The sequence below is a fragment of the Notothenia rossii genome (genome assembly GCF_949606895.1).
Source record: "Notothenia rossii genome assembly, chromosome: 11".
Lineage (NCBI taxonomy): Eukaryota > Metazoa > Chordata > Actinopteri > Perciformes > Nototheniidae > Notothenia > Notothenia rossii.
This window is the reverse complement of record NC_136910.1, coordinates 17841068-17859835: the sequence shown is the minus strand read 5'-3', so window position 1 is coordinate 17859835 and position 18768 is coordinate 17841068. Positions and strand designations below refer to the sequence as shown.

General features: G+C 39.2%; 2 protein-coding genes across 10 annotated transcripts in view; one reads left to right on the top strand and one right to left on the bottom strand.

Moving 5' to 3' along the window:
- Nucleotides 1-18768, bottom strand: part of tectb (tectorin beta) — a 39984-nt gene that overhangs the window by 19261 nt on the left and 1955 nt on the right. For 4 of the 7 annotated variants that reach the window (XM_079657204.1, XM_079657202.1, XM_079657201.1 and 1 more), the window contains exons 2-4: nucleotides 15099-15207; nucleotides 11991-12134; nucleotides 10775-10898 (exon numbers count right to left, since the gene is read on the bottom strand). The gene's annotated coding sequence lies outside the window, so the exon portion shown is untranslated. The other 3 variants (XM_079657203.1, XM_079657209.1, XM_079657206.1) reach the window with 3 other exon arrangements.
- LOC307023719 (plexin domain-containing protein 1-like) lies at nucleotides 748-17122 on the top strand. Of its 3 annotated transcripts, none has more exons than XM_079657200.1 (13): nucleotides 748-1308; nucleotides 8675-8835; nucleotides 12548-12691; nucleotides 12769-12838; nucleotides 13471-13593; nucleotides 13679-13797; nucleotides 13879-13978; nucleotides 14566-14661; nucleotides 14748-14829; nucleotides 14914-14974; nucleotides 15062-15185; nucleotides 15685-15845; nucleotides 16350-17122. In XM_079657200.1, exons 1-13 carry the CDS (start codon nucleotides 1233-1235, stop codon nucleotides 16359-16361), a joined length of 1329 nt encoding a protein of 442 aa, XP_079513326.1. In that variant the 5' UTR covers nucleotides 748-1232; the 3' UTR covers nucleotides 16362-17122. The 3 variants fall into 3 exon arrangements, with proteins under 3 accessions (XP_079513326.1, XP_079513324.1, XP_079513325.1); XM_079657198.1 differs by having other exon boundaries at nucleotides 749-1308; nucleotides 16398-17122; XM_079657199.1 differs by having other exon boundaries at nucleotides 750-1308; nucleotides 12551-12691; nucleotides 16398-17122.

Sequence of the window (18768 nt, the reverse complement as noted above, 5' to 3'; positions counted from 1 at the left end):
CCAACAACCTCAAGAAATCCATTTCAAACGGAAAACCATTAGTCAGGTATACTCTGATGTAATTTGTTGGACAGGAGCAACTTATTCGACAGAGATTTGAAAGAAATACAAATTTTCGCACTATAATGAGCTCAGCTTTAAAAGAAGATAACATAAATGATTATAATAAAATGCAAATGCAGTGCTCGCTCGAAAGCATCCCCATCCCGACTAGGCGGAATGCAATGCAAATGTTTATGGCAGCTTTCTTGAGAAGGGTTTATCGTATCTATACATGTCCACTAAATGCAGTTGCAATAGCCCAAAGCTTTTAGGAAATTCGACAATTTAAGTAATGCACGCTCTAATTGCCCTATCCACATCATTTGATCAATCCTTGGATCTCAGCTCTAACAACAAAAAACTTCAAAAATCCCCAAAAGTAAAAAAAAACGAGTTATGGTTACTAAAGTTACAGGCCAAAACGTAAAGATGGTTGTTATTGTGCCACTCGGCCAAATTGCATCACATTCAATATGGTGTACTTGGGACCTTGGATCTGTACTTTGGATTTGGGGGGTGTATCTCAAACTGTTGTTGAAAAATCCAAGGACAGAGACACAGACAGAAGGACTCCCTCTTTTATAAAGAACATATTTGTTTTGGTTTAACATGCCTCCACATGAGGGAGACAAACTCCTACCAACACCAACCCCATATCTTTGTTGGGTTTGGAAGGAAAGAAAAAAAATGTAGAAATACATAAATATTTTCTCTTTGTGGAAGTCTGACACAAATCCAGAGCTCCGTTAGAGAGAGAAACAGAGAGACAATCACAAGGAACGAGACAGACAGACACAGTGGGGAAGTGAAGACTTCTTTCCACCAGTTGAAAATAATGAGATCGGAGCAAAGGAAGGGCAAGGAGAAAACACCTCTCTCTGCAACACTTCAACTGTTTGTCAACTCTTTTCTTGACATGAAGTTGCTCTAAAGGGCAGTACGAGGAATTAAAGCAAGGAAGAAGAAACGACAGACACAGCAGGGAGACAAAAGCAGTAAACCTTGGCTGAGGTGAGAAAAAAGAAGTTGTGTGGGAGAGCAGAGGCAAAAAGAGAGAGCGACGAAAGGCAGGGGAGTGGAGGAGTGAGTCGCCCCGTTACTTCCAGCGAAGTGAGGGGAAAACAGGGGAAAAGAAGAAGAAGTAAGGATTGATAACGACTCAGGGAAGGAGGGAGAAGAGTCAGCTGGACATGGGGCTTTGTGCTGTTCTCCTCATCTGTCTCTCCCAGGCTGAGCTGGGGAGAGTCTGGGCTTATGAGCTTGAAGGTAAGCCTCATTCTTCAATGCCAATGTGCAGGTATTCAAATGTTTTTTTATCATATTAATGCCATTTTGACTGCATTTCTTCAGAATAGACAGCCTTCGAAAAATGTGGTTAAAATATTTAGTATGATCAGATTTCTTGCAGGTAACTGGCAAAAGGCAAGATTGGAGAATGTTTTTGGGCAATATTCTTTGGGGGTGGATATGCATCTGTGAAGTTAACAAGTCTCTTAACATTTCTCCCTGTCAGTCACAAGAAGCACATGAAAGACTGCAAATGTTTAGGTTTGGATTTTCTGAGGGTCTCATTCCAATAATGTCCTCTACCTAAAAAATAAATGTCTGGTGTTCATTTGCTTGAAAAATAATCAAATCATGTGTTCGGAAATCCTGCATTTTAGCAGTTAAATGTTTGAGATTAACCAGTCGTTTCAATTTTGATTGGTGTTATTATTCCAGCGGGCATTTTTATAAGTGTAGAAAAAAAAATGCAATGAGGGCAGCAGCTGAACTTTAATTTGGAAAGCTTGTGAGAAATTGTATTTAATCACCTAGAAATACTGTGCTTGGTTGCTATGTGCATCACCTGCATGTGTATGATGCCGTCTCTGTATGAGTTTATGCGCATGTATGTATTTTTGAGCTCCTTGGAGATGCATTATTTTTAGCAAGCCCCCGTTCTTCATCTGACGCTCCTCCTCTGACAATCAGTGGTGCTCCAGTTTCTCTGGCCTATCCTGTGGTCCCACTTACTCTGATCAGGGGCCGAGCTCTGCAGAGGACAACCCGGAATACTGTGCACAGATCAAAGAGATGGACATTCTCTAACATAGGATAACTTAAAGTCAGGCTTAATGTCCACGCTCATCTTTAAATGCACCCAGGTGTCCCTATTTTGGGAAATGTTCCCTGATAACTTTATCTCAGTGCTTGCTCACACCATAAAGTGGAACAGCACTCAATAGTCAGTGCTGTAGTGACTTCCTGTGCTCTCAATCACTTTGATTGAAGGGGATGTCCAGTATGTGTACCATCCACTACTGTCTCAAGAATGTTGTCAGACCAGGTAATATGTAATTAGCAGAGCAGTCAATACTCTAGCAGTTACAGTTGCATTGCGGTCTCTTTTATCGCAAAAATCTCTGTCAACCCTGTCTGCAGGTTGCTGGTTGAGAGTTAGGAGATCAAAGTATTGACAATAACTTCTGAAAAGGACATGAGTATTTGAACCAAATATTATGGCAGTTGGAATAGATTTGACTCAAAACCACAAAGGTGAACCTGCTGGTGGCACTATAGAGTACAGGTCAACGGATAAGGTCTTTAGGATATATTTAAATTGGACCATGACTGTCTGTGACTGTCACTGTCCATGACTGTCTGTGCAAGTTTCTGCAAAAATGGCAATATGTCAATTTGTTTCAGTCCGAACTGGGAGACATACAGACATCCTTACATTGCATTGCTTAGGAAATCGATTAGTCGGCCATGTCTTTTTTTTCGGTTATAAAAGGGAGCCAGCAAATCTGTCACACCTCCCAGTCCTGGTACAGGTTGCATGACCGGTTCAGCGGGATACCAAGATCTCTATTCACAATGGAGCTTACTCAGCATGTCTGCATATGCAAGTGTTAAGGGAATAATTTATAACATAATCAGTTTTGCCATGATCATAAGTTTAAAAAGTAGGAGATTCCTGGCTCTGAAATACACAAGTCATGTTTATTTTTGGAATTCAGATCACATAAAATAAGATATTAATAGTGACCCTCTAAGCAAGTGTTTTCAAGTGATAGGAGTAATACCAAAACAACTTCATTCACATACATGGATTTTGGCTCAGATAGGAATATGTTTTAAACTGGATGGCATCTTCCCGAGACAATTTTGATCTGAATCATGGTCAATACCTTAATGAGCCAAAAAATACCATAACACAGATTCTCCTAAACTTTTTTACGTTTCCACCGAGAGAAATCTTGAGTCTTATGATTTAAGCGAAAGGAAATATAAATAATTATACAATACCAACCAACAAAAAAAATGACAACAAATAGCCCAGTGATCTCATCGTGTAAAATGTTAGCTTCTTTAAAATAAAGGTTAATCAGGGTTATCAAAACCTCACATCTGTAAATCTGGCAGATGTGAGATAAGATTTCATACATTTTTCTGCCATTGCAAAAAATATAAAAGAATAACACTGAACAGGCAGTAAAATACAACTGTAATAAAGACCATGTGCAATATCCAAACACTTTCTAGCAGCACTAAAGATGAGTTCCAAGTGTAATCATAAAACAAATCAATGACAGTAAATTAAACATTTTATAAACTAGGCTTCATCCATTTGTCTGTATTTATCTAAACGCCCATTTTTTTCCTTTTCACTTCTGGTCCTTATCAGTCCAGCTGCCAGTATTTGTGATTGTGTGTTATGGTTACTGCTGTTTCTCCGAGTGAAAGGTGCCAAATGGCTTCTTCCCACGCCACAAGCTCAAGGCTGGTTTTAACACAGATCAGCTTATTTAAATTCAACCACAATAGAAACCGCTGGGCTAGCATACATAGCAGTGATGTTGCACTTTGATTACTGTTCTGCTAATGATTTTTCTGCCTGAAGACTGAAGGTGCCTTGCAAATCCTGACACCAATACCTCATTCACACCAACGGTGTTTCAGGGCCGGTTTGGAGCTAGAGCTTGAAAAGCACCAGGTTTTCCTCTTCACACCGCAGCAGAGCAGCCTCTTAGCTCCGGAATCCGGTTCATTTCGAGCACCAACATTTTTTCCGGCCAGAGCAAAAGCACCACATACGTCACGCTTACGTCGAGGCGGGGGCAGGGGCAGGGGCGGGATCAACTCCTGAACAACAACAATAAGCCGGCGGTTTATCCAGTTTTTACACAACGATGGAGAAACTTAACAAGCAGCAGTGGTCTACTGAAGAGACCAGCTCCTACTGGGAATCTGGTCTTCCGAAAGAGGTACAGAGGAAGCTGGAGCACAATCGGCCATTGTTGTTGTTGTCGGTGTCAGCTTTGAGGGGTTTCCACGCGGTTTGGCTTTATGAAGCAGGCACGCAAACGGTTACGTCATGACGCAAACGATGACACAATGACGCAGCACCAGTCGGACTCTGGGCAGTATGAAAAGAGCCGGAGCTAAACCGAAGAACCGGTTCTGAATCTGAAAAGCTCTAGCACGGAGCTTGAACCGGAATTGCGTTGGTGTGAATGAGGTACAAGTCTCATTTCATAAAGTACAAAATACGACCTCTACAAGGTCAAGACTTTGTTGGTATCTTGAGATGTATTCATGTCTCCTCTGCTGTGTTTAAACAGTACACAATGGTTCACTCTGTTAAGCGTATCCGTCTCTGGAGCAAAGATGTTTGTCTTTTGTTATCTTTTGTTGAACTTGCAGTTAATTTGCTTTTCCTTTCTAGGACCAAGTAGATGCCCTGCGGTGTATCCTCGAGTTCACTTCAACTTCAAAGTGAACATTTATTTTTTATCCATGGACTTTATAGTGTAGTTGCAAGCTCATGGAGTCCTGTTGTGAACACGGAAATGTTGAGTACACCAAGGTTTTGAGTTCAAAATGTATAGTACGGGACCCCGCAACTTGGAAACTGCCGGATGCAAAATTTGCATGAACATTTTCATTATAGCCTATGGGGAAAATAGTGTACAAATGGCCGATTTGGACAATTTTGGAGTGATTTGGGGGGTTATTGGGGATGCTGAGTCCATTTGCGAGATGTTCAGGGTACATTTTTATTAGTTTAACCTGAAAGTTGCCATATTTGTACTCCCAGTGGGCTGATTTCGATACATTTTTGGGACTGCCATTTTTGATAATGAACATGTCAGAATGGATTCAGCATTCTCAACCAAAAAAAAGTATGTTAGCATCCGGCAGTTTCTATGTGCTGTGGACCACTACTATACATTTCTAACATTAAACTTTGGTGTCCTCAACATTTCCGAGTTCACTATGCTGACAACTAGACTATTATAAAGCTCAACAGATTGAAAGATCATTTAGATTGAGGAAATGTGGCGTCATTGTCTAGTCTGGTTTGTCCAGTTGCTGGCTAGCCTTCACAAGCTGCTTTCAATAGGTACAAATGTGACATATTATGTTTCTTTGGTGTCAAATGATGGACAAACAGTTCAAACTCTGCTAAAGACATAAAAACAAGTAATGAAAGAACACCACAGAGTGACTGTACGTTTTGAAAAGGCAAAGAGAGCTAGGGTTCAGGGGACTGGGAAATAGGTGGGTGCAGATGGTAAAGGGATGAATGAACACAATGTGTGTATTCATAGCACACTGTATATGGTTCAAAATGCTGTGTCCTAGTTTCATGTAACTCCCACACCCACTAGATTATAAGGTGGTTGCTGCAATGCAGCGCAGATAAAGAGGATACAAGCCAGCTGATGTTTATTTGTAACTCATTTAAAATTAATCTGGCACTGCAAGATATGTTGGGTTTAATAGACAGAAATCTGAAATTGATTAAATGTTCACCATTTGGCATATACCACTGATATTTTCTTAATTTGAGTGACCGTGGTAAACATGTTCATGCATTTAATTCGAAAAGAAGGTGCATTTTAGTGTATATTTATTGTAACCCCCCCAATACACCAGCAAACCTTTCACATCTGTGACTTTAGTCGTTGGATTGTAGGTCCCTGTTTCCAATTCAGCAGGATGTTTTTTCTGCTCCAGTTTGCACATTCCCAGTGCAGGTTCCAAATACACATGTGTCTGCCAGACCTGATGCTACAGAGGTCAACTTCACTCTAGTTCTTACGCGAAATCCATTCCACTGTTGAACTCTTTTTGCCCGTTCTTTGTTAAGTCCAGCCAGGCCCATATGCCCACAGTTAGACAAGGTTAGAGATGTTCCGGGAAACCCTAAGGATGTTTGTAAAGCAAAATATCAAAGTGACCCATAAATTGTAAAGGCTGAAAAAAAACACATGCTCCTAAAGGACTTGACGTATGTTCTGTAATAACTAATGTTGAGCCCCTTATTGTCCACCTTCAGTCTTCCTACCACTCAAAGCTTTTCCTATCCCCTGCTGTTGGACGCCCCCTCAGCTGTTTAGTGATGAGTGCTGCCAATCTGACCCAATTAGAAGCCTCTTGTTCTGAAGCAGAGGAAATAGCTTCACTCTCTACCGTGATCAAACAAGCTACCTCATTAGAGTCTTCTCCCCTGTGTGTGATAACCTCCGTTTCTTTTTCTCTTGTCCTATTTTGTTTCTTAAGTCTCTTTCATTCATTGTCTTTTTGTTACTAAGCGTTTCTAGCAATAGAACATTTACTTCATACAATGAGAAACATTAGCTTTCTATGAGCCTTAAAATAACTACATTTTGATTCTGAAGATAGAAAAATACACCGTCTGACCAAGAAACAGTCGTGCAGATAAACTCCCATAAGAATTACAACCCGTTATGTCACACTTAAATGTTTGTTGTCATTAAACAAACAAGGCATGACGTATACAAATATGTGAGATTCAGAGGTGCTGGTAGGCATATGTTCTTATCAAATTGCCACTTTTTCACAACCCTCAGCGTCTCTCTTAACATGGCCCTGCTGATACAGAGGTACAGATACAAGGTTTTGCTCATCCCTGTGTCTTAGGTGGTAGAGTGGAACACTTTCCTGCAGGCCTGTGCGATGATTTGTGCTTTAGTTCACTTGTGAAGTGACTGCTCAGGATACGCTTTTTGTTGCTACTTTTTTGTTTACGAAGAGAGTTGACGCACGCATTTACCGACACAACGTCCAACGCTACAGTCTATGCATGAGGATTGCAAAAGCCCAAAAGAAAATAGCATTTTATTGCTGTGACTCCCTGCTTAGTTCTGCGTGATGCAGCTTCCTCTCTTCATTCACCCTCTATCGCGCACTACCTAAGTTGTGCTTGCTCTGTAACTCTTGCTTCCGCTTCAAGGTGCTAACTGTGAAACGTTTTAAAACAAACAGCAACAGACAATTCTACATACAAGAAAAAAAGCCAAACGTTAAACCAATAATGTTGAACATCTTATTGCTGTACCAGCCTCAACTCTTTCTGGAAGGCTTTTAAAATGTTGTTGGGTCCTGGTTGCACAGAAAATAATCAATAATGTTGCCCATAAAGTTCTTTCACGCCAAATTGGGAAAACGTTTCTTTATGGACTTTATGGAAGGGGGGGGGGCATAGTAATGTTGACACAGAAATGTGTTAAACACAAACTGTTACCACCATGCTGGAAGCAAATTATTGTCCAAAGGATTATTGAAAGCAGAAGTACTATGATTTCAATTGGAACAAACAGACCAAGCCAATCAAAGAAAAACAACTCCAGATTTAGACTACAAACTAGTTTGTGGACCGTACCCAAAAAGGGTGCACATACTTATACATTGTCAACACCATTAATAAAAACAAAGGCTGAAGGAGGTCTAATCCCCATCGCTTTCCCTCTCTCAAGATGTTCATAAACATGCAGTTACTTAATAGCTCACACAAGTGAACTCACGGCCCACATAAAATTTTGACAGCATACTTGATTTAACCTTCAACTTGTTATTCAGTAGGAAAACAGCAGAGACCTTCACCCGATGGAACGATCAGCCTGTTTTGCTGATCTCACAACTCTGAGTACATTCATATGACAGTGACTCATGGATCATTTTACTGTAAAAAAAATTAAAGGAAAGTTCAAATCGATGATCTGTTGCGCAGATGACAAGAAGCCTACACAAATGAAAGTGGTCAGCAGAAAAACACGTGGCCAATATGAAATTCTGGAACTACATTAAGGTTGTATCATACTTCACAAATAGTTAATAAACACCCAAAACCACAGATGCCAAAGTATTAGTTTAAAATGCAGTGATTAAAAAGAAACCCTGCATGAATGAAAGAAGAAAGTGTGCTCATGATTCAGTTTTTTGCGAGTTCTTTTTTCTTTCTTTGTGGGAGATATTGCCATAAACACGGATTACATGTCTTCCTGTTAATGGACCTAATAATGGTAACCAACAATGAGCAGATGTGACCGCGAGGTTAAAAACCTTTACAATTCCTTTAAAAAATATATTACATTTAATAGATCATTTATGAGCTCCCTTCACACTTGTTGAAAAACAAGGACACAGTTGAAAGATCGTGTTTTTCTCAAAAGTCTGTAATGGTAAATAACACATGAAGAATTACTGCATTGTGATTAAACATGGCAATAAGAAAACATCTTGGCCCTGCAGAGTTAAGATACATATGTTCCTTCATGGATCTATTCAGGGACCATGTGAGGTTAAGTGTTCAGTAACAATAACTCCCATCTTGTTCTAGATGCACTTAGCGAGACTGTTCTGCAGACAGATGCGGATTTTTACGGTTTGCACAGAACCAGGAGGGACCAGCATTCCCCACACCAACACAGAGAAGTGCGACACACTGAAGGAAGAGGACTTGATATCACTACCCTGCCTGACAACATGACCCGCATAGTGGTGAGTGGGGGTGGGCTAAGCATATCGTTCACCATAATGCCTGTATCATTTTTGAAAACCTGTCACTAGCTAATCTGTTTTAAAGACACTTGTACTGGCCTAACATGCTTGGAATAGATCAGGCCATTTCTACATACAGAACATGGTTAAACCACACACTCCAGCACGTGCACTTCACTCACCATTGGTCAATTGGCTCACTAAACCCTCACTACGAGTGGGACCCAGGTACCATTCAACAAAAAAATGTCTGTTGGCTTTCCTGGCTGCCAAATGGTTGAAAGAGCTGCCCATTGATATCAGGACAGGACATCACAGATTGTAAACCCACCAATTTGTACTGCACCAAGGCCATTTAAATGAATCACAAAAAAAATTGTACTAAAATCAGGAAGTGTTTTTTAAACGAATGAACTTTGATTTTTGATGTTCTGAGTTTGTATCTTCATGGTTGGTTGCACTGACTGAAAGTCATTGGAAAAAAGTAAATGAAATGTAATGTAATTATTAATACCATATTGTTATGTAAGTGGCTATGCACTGCTCACCTTAAACAGAGTTTGGGAAGTTATCCAAAATGTTGTCAAACTGTGAGAAACAGTAAAAGACTTGAGGGATGAAGACTAACTGGTTGGTTTGGCAAATGTACATTTGGTTAACCACCCAGTTTCTGTTAAAGAATAGCTCACAACCCTTTGCCTGAGTTTTTAAATAGAACCATCTGGAATAGTCTTGCACACAGTAGATGAGACCAACCCAAACATGGCTAGTTTGAACTCTTGTTACAGTGCCATCCATAAAGACAACAAGATATAGCGTTGGAGCCGGGATCCTATTCATTCTTATGAAACTTGCTCAATGGCGGAGGAAGTAAAATCTAACTATTACAAAAATACTTAGATTATCCAAGGATCTGAGAACATAAAGCATGCGTACATACATGTTTTCTCTCGCCCCGCATCCAATCTGCTGCGTCATCGCTGTTCTTGGCTCAATCAAATGAATGGAGTGGGAAATTATCAATGGATTCGGATTTTAGCGCATTTGACATCTTTAGGTCGTAATGATTTAAACATGGTCTATGCAAGTGTGTACTAGATAGTTGATTTAGCTCAATAAGAAATATGCACTGATTTACAGACATCTCGTTCCCAATGTAAGTTGATGGGAAAACGTATTTCTGGGCCAAATGCCATCCTTTGACACGGAAGTTGTGGTACTGCCGTTTGTCCACTAGAAAACGCTTCTTCATCGCCTGCCGCTCTTTCTGGGAGCTTGCGTCGTCTTCTTACATAGCTATCTAGCTACATAGCTACAACCATGAAACATTTAAATAGAAAATTGCCACAGAAATTGTTCCTAGCTTTCAGTCATGAAGGTTCTACAAATGGCTGGGTTCTTATATCTTCATGAAAAACATGTTGTCAATTGCTGATTTTATTTTACCTAAAATGAGTTTGGAATGATAAGAATGAAAATCATGACTGATTATTTTTGGAAAATAATACTCCTTCCAAAAAAAAATTGGCAAACATATCACAATGTCAGGCTGTATGTATTAAGTGAAACTGATAGTTATTATAACTAGGGAGTTATTTACGGGCATTGTAAAAGCTTTAATCTGAATATTATTGGGTCATTATCTTAACACTATGCTTGAGCGGAATATTGTTATTCTCTTAGGTAACCTTTTGCATCAGTGTGTGTCTGTGTTTGAGTGTATATAAAGGGTTTATTTGTAAACTCTGTCTCTTTCTTTCACTTCAACGTCAGTAAAATTCAACCAAAATAAATGGTTTTGTATGTTTTGTTTTTTTAATTTACCTCTCAGTCCAATTCAAATTGAAAACAGACGACAGCCTAGTCCTGCCAATTTACAGTGTTTGTTAAGCGTGAGTATGTGCGCGTGTGCATGTGTGTGTGCTCGTGAATGACTCACTTGGACAAGATCACACGCGGCCCTGTTGTATGGCTGCTGTTGCCTTTTTGGGGGAGGTCTGATCCCAGTTTCAAAAACTCTCCACCTCTTTGGCCAATGGGAGCTTCTTTAATGAATCGGTCAGCTGTGAGGGGAAAAGTATATGATTGTTGCCTTCTATTCAACTAGAAAACCCACACCCCCCACTAGAAGACACTGGCTGGTGACAGGCAATAGAGATGTGAGAAAAAAAGTGGGTCACTTGCTGTATATGGAGCAGCCGGAGAGGCAGTGAGAGCGCTGCATTTAACTGCTCCATTTTCTGAGCTCACACTAAACCCCAGAACCATTGCTCTCTGTCACCTTGAACTGTGGCATACATTAATAACACCATCAAGAACTGAGAGCTGTGCGTAGTCAAAGCACTGAGTTTGATGTGTAAACAGCTCCCCCAAGTGGAACTGTTTGGATAGAAATAGAAGAGAAAGATCCCAGATGTCTGGTGACGTCGTATCCCACCAATCCCTTAACACAGATCTCCCCTTTGATCATTTTTGGGTCATCCCACATTAACTCACAAAGACCTCCCAGTTCATGTAATAGACTTCCTCAATAGTTTTAACTTTTTTGCAACCACATTTTTAAGCTGTGAAGTAATAATATTTGTCTTTTTATTCTAGATGCTATTTGGTCCTGGATGAGATATGCTTCAGAAATGGCTAAATAAAGCTTTTTAATTAAATGTTGCCACATATTTCCAACCAAAAAGTTGGTTGCTTTATCGTATAATCAGCATAGTGGACATCGCCAGAGAAACATGATTCAATGTTTCCCCTAGGTTTACTGCTTTGGGGGGGTGTTGTTGGGATATTTTATTTTTTTAAATCCTCTGGAGCAGAGAGAGGAGCTGTGGATTATTGTTATTGATTAATGGATCAGTGTTTCTTAGGGTGAAAAACACTAAACTCATAACTTAAAATGAAAGTGTTTAGTTTATATAATAAAAGAGCACATGCTCAATGTGAAAAGCAACAGTAGATAGATTAGTTGCAATTTGGTGCTATAAATATGTATTATAAAAAAATAAAAAAATAAAAAAACACCTTGAATTTCAGGGGGGGCGCGGGGCTCCGTTGGCGGAGCGCAGCACCCCTCCAAGACAATGGTAGGGGAAACACTGTATTAAACTCACATCAAACACGATTTTGAAAAAACATGATTTGATGTTTTTTCGTACCTTACGATTCCTTAGATTCATTGAGCTGTTCGCAGGGTGCTGATCCCCCGGATGAAAAACACTGTTCTCATGTCACACTGACCCTGGTCCTCTCTGATCCACCATCACGGGCACACTGGATCATACTGTATCATGGCCAAATGTCTGAAAAACATAAAATACACAAAACGAATAGATACATTAATGATTATAAAATGAGTACTAGGGCAAAATAAATACCCATTTTTTAAATCACAATTTCTAATCACAAGACACTGTAAAAACATTTTAAAGGTTAGTCAGTGTCAATAGGCAGACTGTAACATGACTGTCAGCAGCTTTGCTTGGCTGCAGCTGATTGCAATTCATTCTGAAAGCTGAACCTTCAAAACTCTTGTCTGTCATCTTGTTTATATGTTCCCCACATGCTAAGCAATAAAAAGCACTTGATTATGATTGGGAAAAAAAACTGTAGATACCTTAAAACTTATACCACCAAACAATACACTCTAAACACCTCCCGCTGAATAATGTCAAATGAAAAACTTCACTTCTAATGAGTGACCTGTTTCTGTAAGGAGGACTCCCAGCGGTACTACAAATGGCAGAGCTTTGGTCCAGCAGACAGACGAACGGAGGAATTGTGGGTAAATCTGAACAGCCTTCACAAGAGCCAAGTCCAGATCCACGGCATACTGTCCAACGCACATCGACAAGCAGCGGTAAAAACAATTGCACACACACGCACACACTGAACCAAGAAACACCAAGAAATGTCTGATGTGTTTTCTTTTCACAGAGGGTGGCGCTGTCTTTTGATTTCCCTTTTTATGGACACCACTTGAGACAAATTATCATAGCGACAGGGGGTGAGTATCACTTTACATTCCTTAATAATGCAGCAGTGCTTATCTATATTGCTCTTCCAATCAGGAAATTAAATTACTACCAGTATGTTGAATGAGACTTCATCCCACCCTGGGGAAATATTTGGGCATACCAAGCTAAAAATGAATCTGGTTAACTGTAAACACCTTAATGTTTTGATGACTTGAATTGCTTAAAGGCTTGTCCTAAGTAAACAATCACGCGAGAGAGAGAGAGTTAATGGTTGATTTAACACATTTTTGGAATCTGATAATAGATTTCCATCTCATAAAGACATCAATTGACAACAAACACTGCATAGTAGAATGGCTTGGTATTGTTTACATCTTTCACTACTACTGCCAATACAATACCAGAGTTTTGGCGAGAATAAAAAAGACAAAACATGTCATTTAAATTAGAATATCTAAACAAAGAGTAAGTGAACAAGATTTCCAAATTGACCAAATACCATATCATATACCAGCTTTCAGTTCTCAACAGATTTTGATACTCAGCTACAAACACGCACTGGTCACAAAATGGTAAAAATACATTTTAAATATGAAAACATTAGTATTTAATTGATACAAACTTACAACACAATTTTAACATCTGTACTACCTGCCACCAGGATTCATCTTTATGGGAGATATTACTCATCGGATGCTGACTGCCACGCAGTACATCGCTCCCCTCATGGCCAACTTTGACCCCAGCTATGCCAAAAACTCAACAGTGAGATACTCGGACAACGGTAAGTGAGGAGCTCCTGTGGCAGAGTGTGCTGTGTGGGAGCTCCTGGTTTTCTTTGACCAGCCTGTGTATCCTGCTCTGCTCAGGTAATGTATTTGTGGTGCAGTGGGACAGCGTGTCGCTTAAGGACCGAGAGGCCGAAGGACCTTTTACTTTCCAGGCAGTCCTCAACAAAAACGGAACCATTGTGTTCAACTACAGAGATGTGAGTCATGTTTTTCAAGTCCTTGTTTTCTTAATGATATACTTCTGAAAGGTGTTAAAACTAAAGATGGTATTACTTCAGATCCCTATACCAGTGGAGAAAATGAATTCCACTGAGCATCCAGTAAAAGTGGGACTGTCCGATGCTTTCATGGCACTCCCTCCCCCCTTGCAGGTCTCAGGTGAGTTCTCTAAATAAAGTGTTTTTATTATTATTATTATTATTATTATTATTATGTAGATGTATAGCTGCTGCTTTGACAAAACATATAGTTTCTTGGTAGGGTTTTCTGTTATGTTTGTATTTTTCTTCAAAACTACAATCGACTAGGGTCCTAAATGAACACACGATAATCTACCACATTTTTTGTAATAATATTGTTATTCAGTGATAGGTTTCTGTCTGAGCTTTCCTGCATTTTTTTTAAAAGTATATAGGGGAATATTTAGACATACCGGTATTTAAAATAAATCTTATCATGGGATTGCTTGCTTATTTTGCCAGCTCGGGCAATTGAGTCAGATAAAAGCATGTACTGTATACAGAGTGCTGACTGAGATTACTTATTGAGCATTCAACTCTAAATAAATAATATCTAAGGATGATTATTTTCTGAAACTTGGATGTTATAAAGAAATACTGGGATTTGAAGCCGGTTTTAAATGGGTTATAAAAAGGTGGAATGGACCACAGTCTTTATCCTTTAAATCCCACAGAGCAGAAACATAAATCTTTCAAACATACTAACATTTTATATTTGTCTTGAAGAAGCGCAGCGCCGTACTATCTATGAGTATCACCGTGTTGAGATGAACATCACAAAGATCGTAGGGAGATCTGCTTTTGAGTTCACGCCTCTGCCCAGTAAGTATCCTTAAAAACCTTTTAGCCTTTACGTGAGTCTCATTGTTTAACTGTCTAACTTTAGACACTGTATCTGATTCCTCCAGCCTGTCTCCAACACACATCCTGTGATCTCTGCATAACATCCAACATGACAACCGGCTGTGGCTGGTGCAACACACTTCAACGGTAGGACGAAACTCCAAAATATTTATCTTGGAATTAATCCACAGAGAGCCTTGCTCTATTGATTTTTTTCTCACTGGGTTTCAGATGTTCCGACGGTATTGACCGACACAGGCAAGAGTGGTTAGATTATAACTGCCCTGAAGAGGTGAGATACATTTCCCATCGTACAAACATAGAAATAATGAGCGGTTGTTTCGTATTTTCTTGAGTCGAACTGTGGTCATTTACTCAGGCAAAAGGCTCATGTGAGGACTACATCCCGGTACTACCTGAGGGATCCATGAGCTCCTACAACGAGTCCTCTCCAGGTCCAACACCTTCTTCAGCGGAGATGGAAGGGCAGCCGGTCACTAGAGGTAAACTCCTCTAAAGCTGACGCTAGAGGAAAAGAGATAGAGATGTATGTTACTTGATGGTGACTTGGATTCAGATTTTTCCATAGATTCCATGGTTTGACAATATTATAAAAGTACAACATTTCATACTGTCATGAAAAGACTGCTAGAAGTTCTGGACTTTTAGAATTTTCCCTGATTTCTGACACAAATTTTGATTAGAAAATAAGAACTTAAGAACAAGAAAATTGAAGAATGCAACCAAAGTATTTACACAATTCTTCAGAAAGTTTACAGAAGCTCAAAAACTAAACCAAGTTTTAAAAAAGGGAAACAGTTGTGTAACAGGAGAAGCAAAATAAATGCCCTCCTCTACATTACCTAAACATTACAACAGTTATATAATATAATAATTAACAATTCTGGTTTATTAGAACTCACTTTTGACCTCTAGGCTGAACTATGCTGTGTGTGTGGTATTGCTCGAATAAAAAAAAGATACTTTTTTCTGTCTTTTCAGATTTACAGTCGAGTCCACCCCACCATACGGGGATAACGGAGAACACGGCTATCATAGCGGGTGTAGTGGCAGCACTGGTGGTGCTTGTAGTTCTGACCTTACTGGCCGTGTACTACATCAACACACACCCCACCGTGGCCCCACCCTTCTACCTCATGCAGGTGAGGACAACAAAGTAAAGTCATGCATTCCCAGAGGTTTCTTGGGGGTTTAAAGATAACAAACATGCTCATGTATGCAGTGGTGGAATGCAACTAGGTTTATTTGCTCAAGTACAAATTAAAGATATTTTTACTCAATTCAGACAATTTGACAGCTTAAGTTACTTCACACTCTATTTAGAAACAAATGCGAATATCTTCGCATTTGATAGAATGTTTATATAAAGTATAAGAAAAAGAAACCCTACAATCCAATTAAAAGAGGTGTCCTTCTTAGTATAACAATACTGCATTGTTTTTTTTATCAACATAAAATGCAGAATTTTCAATGAAATATTAATATAAAAGATACTAAGTCCCCGTTCGTGTTCATGCTTCCATCATTTTACTTTTGTAATATTTGCAATGCAGGACTTTTACATGTTACCAAGTTGTTTGCACTGTATACTTTTACCGTAGTAATGTATCTGAAAACTTCCTCCACTGTTGCATGTTCGTCTGCAGCCTGGCCTTTAGCAACTACCGTCTGCTTTCACTGTCTGTTGTTTGTAGCGACGCACCAATAACTACTGGCCCTCCATGACGTTCCGCAACCAGGGCTGTCACTCCAGCTACGCCGAGGTGGAGCTAGGGGGTCATGAAAAGGAAGGCTTCATCGAAGCCGAGCAGTGCTGTTAAGAGTCCTGGACTTTCAGGACTAGAAGAAAGGACGACATCTTGAGGATTTCAAAGATATTACAGGGGGATGAATATGGACGATAAGGCCGACCATCGACAGTCCCTACTTCAAACTCTGCACCTGGACAGGGTTTTCTGTAACTGCTCTTGTAGCTTTGCCAGTTTTCTCTGTGTGTTTTACTCTTTGCCATCACACAGGGGATCTGTCATATTACTCAAGGGTTTAGGGTCTGATAGAAAGCCGACTGTACGAAATGATGAGATGCGGATGTCAGGGAATAAATCAAACTAGCCTTCATACTGCAAACCAACATACAGTTCAACATAACAATGTGTTTTTTTTGTGTCATTCAGTAAATGAAGTTACTTTTGTTTCTTGAATTTTCCACGCGACCAACTGGTTGGTTCATACCATGTTATATCTCTGTGGAATTCACTATAACAGATATTTAGCTATGTAACGGATAGTGTTTATAATGTCATCTTGAAGTTCTCTGGAAATATTGTTTGGATGAATTTTAGAAGCATCAAGTTATGAGGGTTTTCTTTTAATGTTTCTGTTTAATTGTCTTCCAATAAAAACTGATGGTGAGTGTTGACATGAATCTCATGCTTGGTGTAGATTTGAAAAAGAAATGGTACCATTTTGGCCTATATTAGAACAGGATTGCTGAGAAAAATGTGACATATGCTGGTCATTGTCAAGTGAGTGCCATCAGGAAACAATTTATTTAATTGGTATGAAAGAGCTCTAAATGCTCTCGCTCATTGTAAATATACTAACAAACTAATCAACATTGTTTTTGCTCACATTAACACTGGCATCTAATTCAATTTGCCAACTAACTTTTGAATAAAACAAATGTCCGATCACAAGTGAGGTATTGATGATTAAAATGATTGCAAACATTTATCCTAAACTGAATGGTATTCTAATATTGAATTTGTTCCTAATACCCTGGTTTGTTTTTCTTACTCTTACCTAAAATAAGCATGTTTTATTGTAAGGAGAATTTGTGGGGGCCCTGTCTTAAAGCTAAACGCTTTATATTATATAAGTGTAAATGTTCATGTTAACGAGACAATATGATTTCTGACCATTCTGCGCACTAATTCAAAGTGACTCGTGACCAAAAAACTAAAGAGAAGCATAGGTAAAACAGAATCACTATGGGACTGGTGAAAAACAAACAATATATAGTACTGTGGCTGCAACATGATGGAGCCATAAGACCAGGGGCGGTTCTAGGGGTGGGGGGGCAGTGCCCCCCTAACACTGACTTTGGACCCCCCCTGTGGCCCCCCTGAAAATGATTTTTTTTTTTTTAAGTTTATGATTAAACGATTTCTTGTCTGACTGAATAGGCTATATGATATTTGTCATTCTAGTCTGACCCATTAGAGCATGGGTCTCCAACACATCGATCGTGAGCTACCGGTAGCTTATAAGCCCTCACTTTACAAATATGTTTATAATTTTTTTTAATGCAAGCCGTCGTCACCACGGAGGAGCACACAGCCTCTGTGCGCGAGCGAGAGAAAGAGAGAGCTAGAGAGAGCACACCTTTATCTATTTAATATAGTTGTAAAAAATAAAGTAAGAAATCATTCCAATGTGTACTATAGGACAGTAAAAATAACTGTTTAAAAGGGGAGTGATTAGTCAAATATGCATAAATAAAAAGAAAGAATGCTAACTAGGTAACATAAAATAAGAATAAAAAAGTTTAAATGATTTGTTATTGGTTGTGATCATATTCTAAAGATTTTTGGATTATTGAAAAGTATACAGCTCCCTTTCATATGAGTGTTGAGAGCTATATCCATAAATTCATTTTGTGCTCAAAGTGCACCAGTGCATTTAACTTCAACATTTAAAAAAAAAATCATAATATCAAATCGCACACATTTTCTTTGAGTAAACACTGAAAACTAGGGGTGCACCGAATGGGAAATTCTTGGCCGAAACCGATACCGAAAATAGGAAACAGTTGGCCGAATGCCGAAAGGCCGAAAATGATTAATAGAAATATATATATATATAATGTATACATTTTTTACCAATGTTGTTCAGCTGCCTGATTATGGAAAAAGACATGATTATGGCAAAACTTAACTTAAATAATAATCACTATTATGGGTCCATAAAACAATTATTCAGCACTTTTGAATGCATACAGTAGCCTATATTAATTCCAAGTCAAGTGCATTTTCTTTTCTCTGTAGGATAACTACAACAAAGTGC

Coding starts and splice junctions, on each gene's coding strand:
- LOC307023719 (XM_079657198.1), top strand. CDS start 1,233: ATGGGGCTTTGTGCTGTTCTCCTCATCTGTCTCTCCCAGGCTGAGCTG. Junction 13,798..13,878: donor TTGTGTTCAACTACAGAGAT/GTGAGTCATGTT, acceptor GTATTACTTCAG/ATCCCTATACCAGTGGAGAA. Junction 14,975..15,061: donor ATTATAACTGCCCTGAAGAG/GTGAGATACATT, acceptor TCATTTACTCAG/GCAAAAGGCTCATGTGAGGA.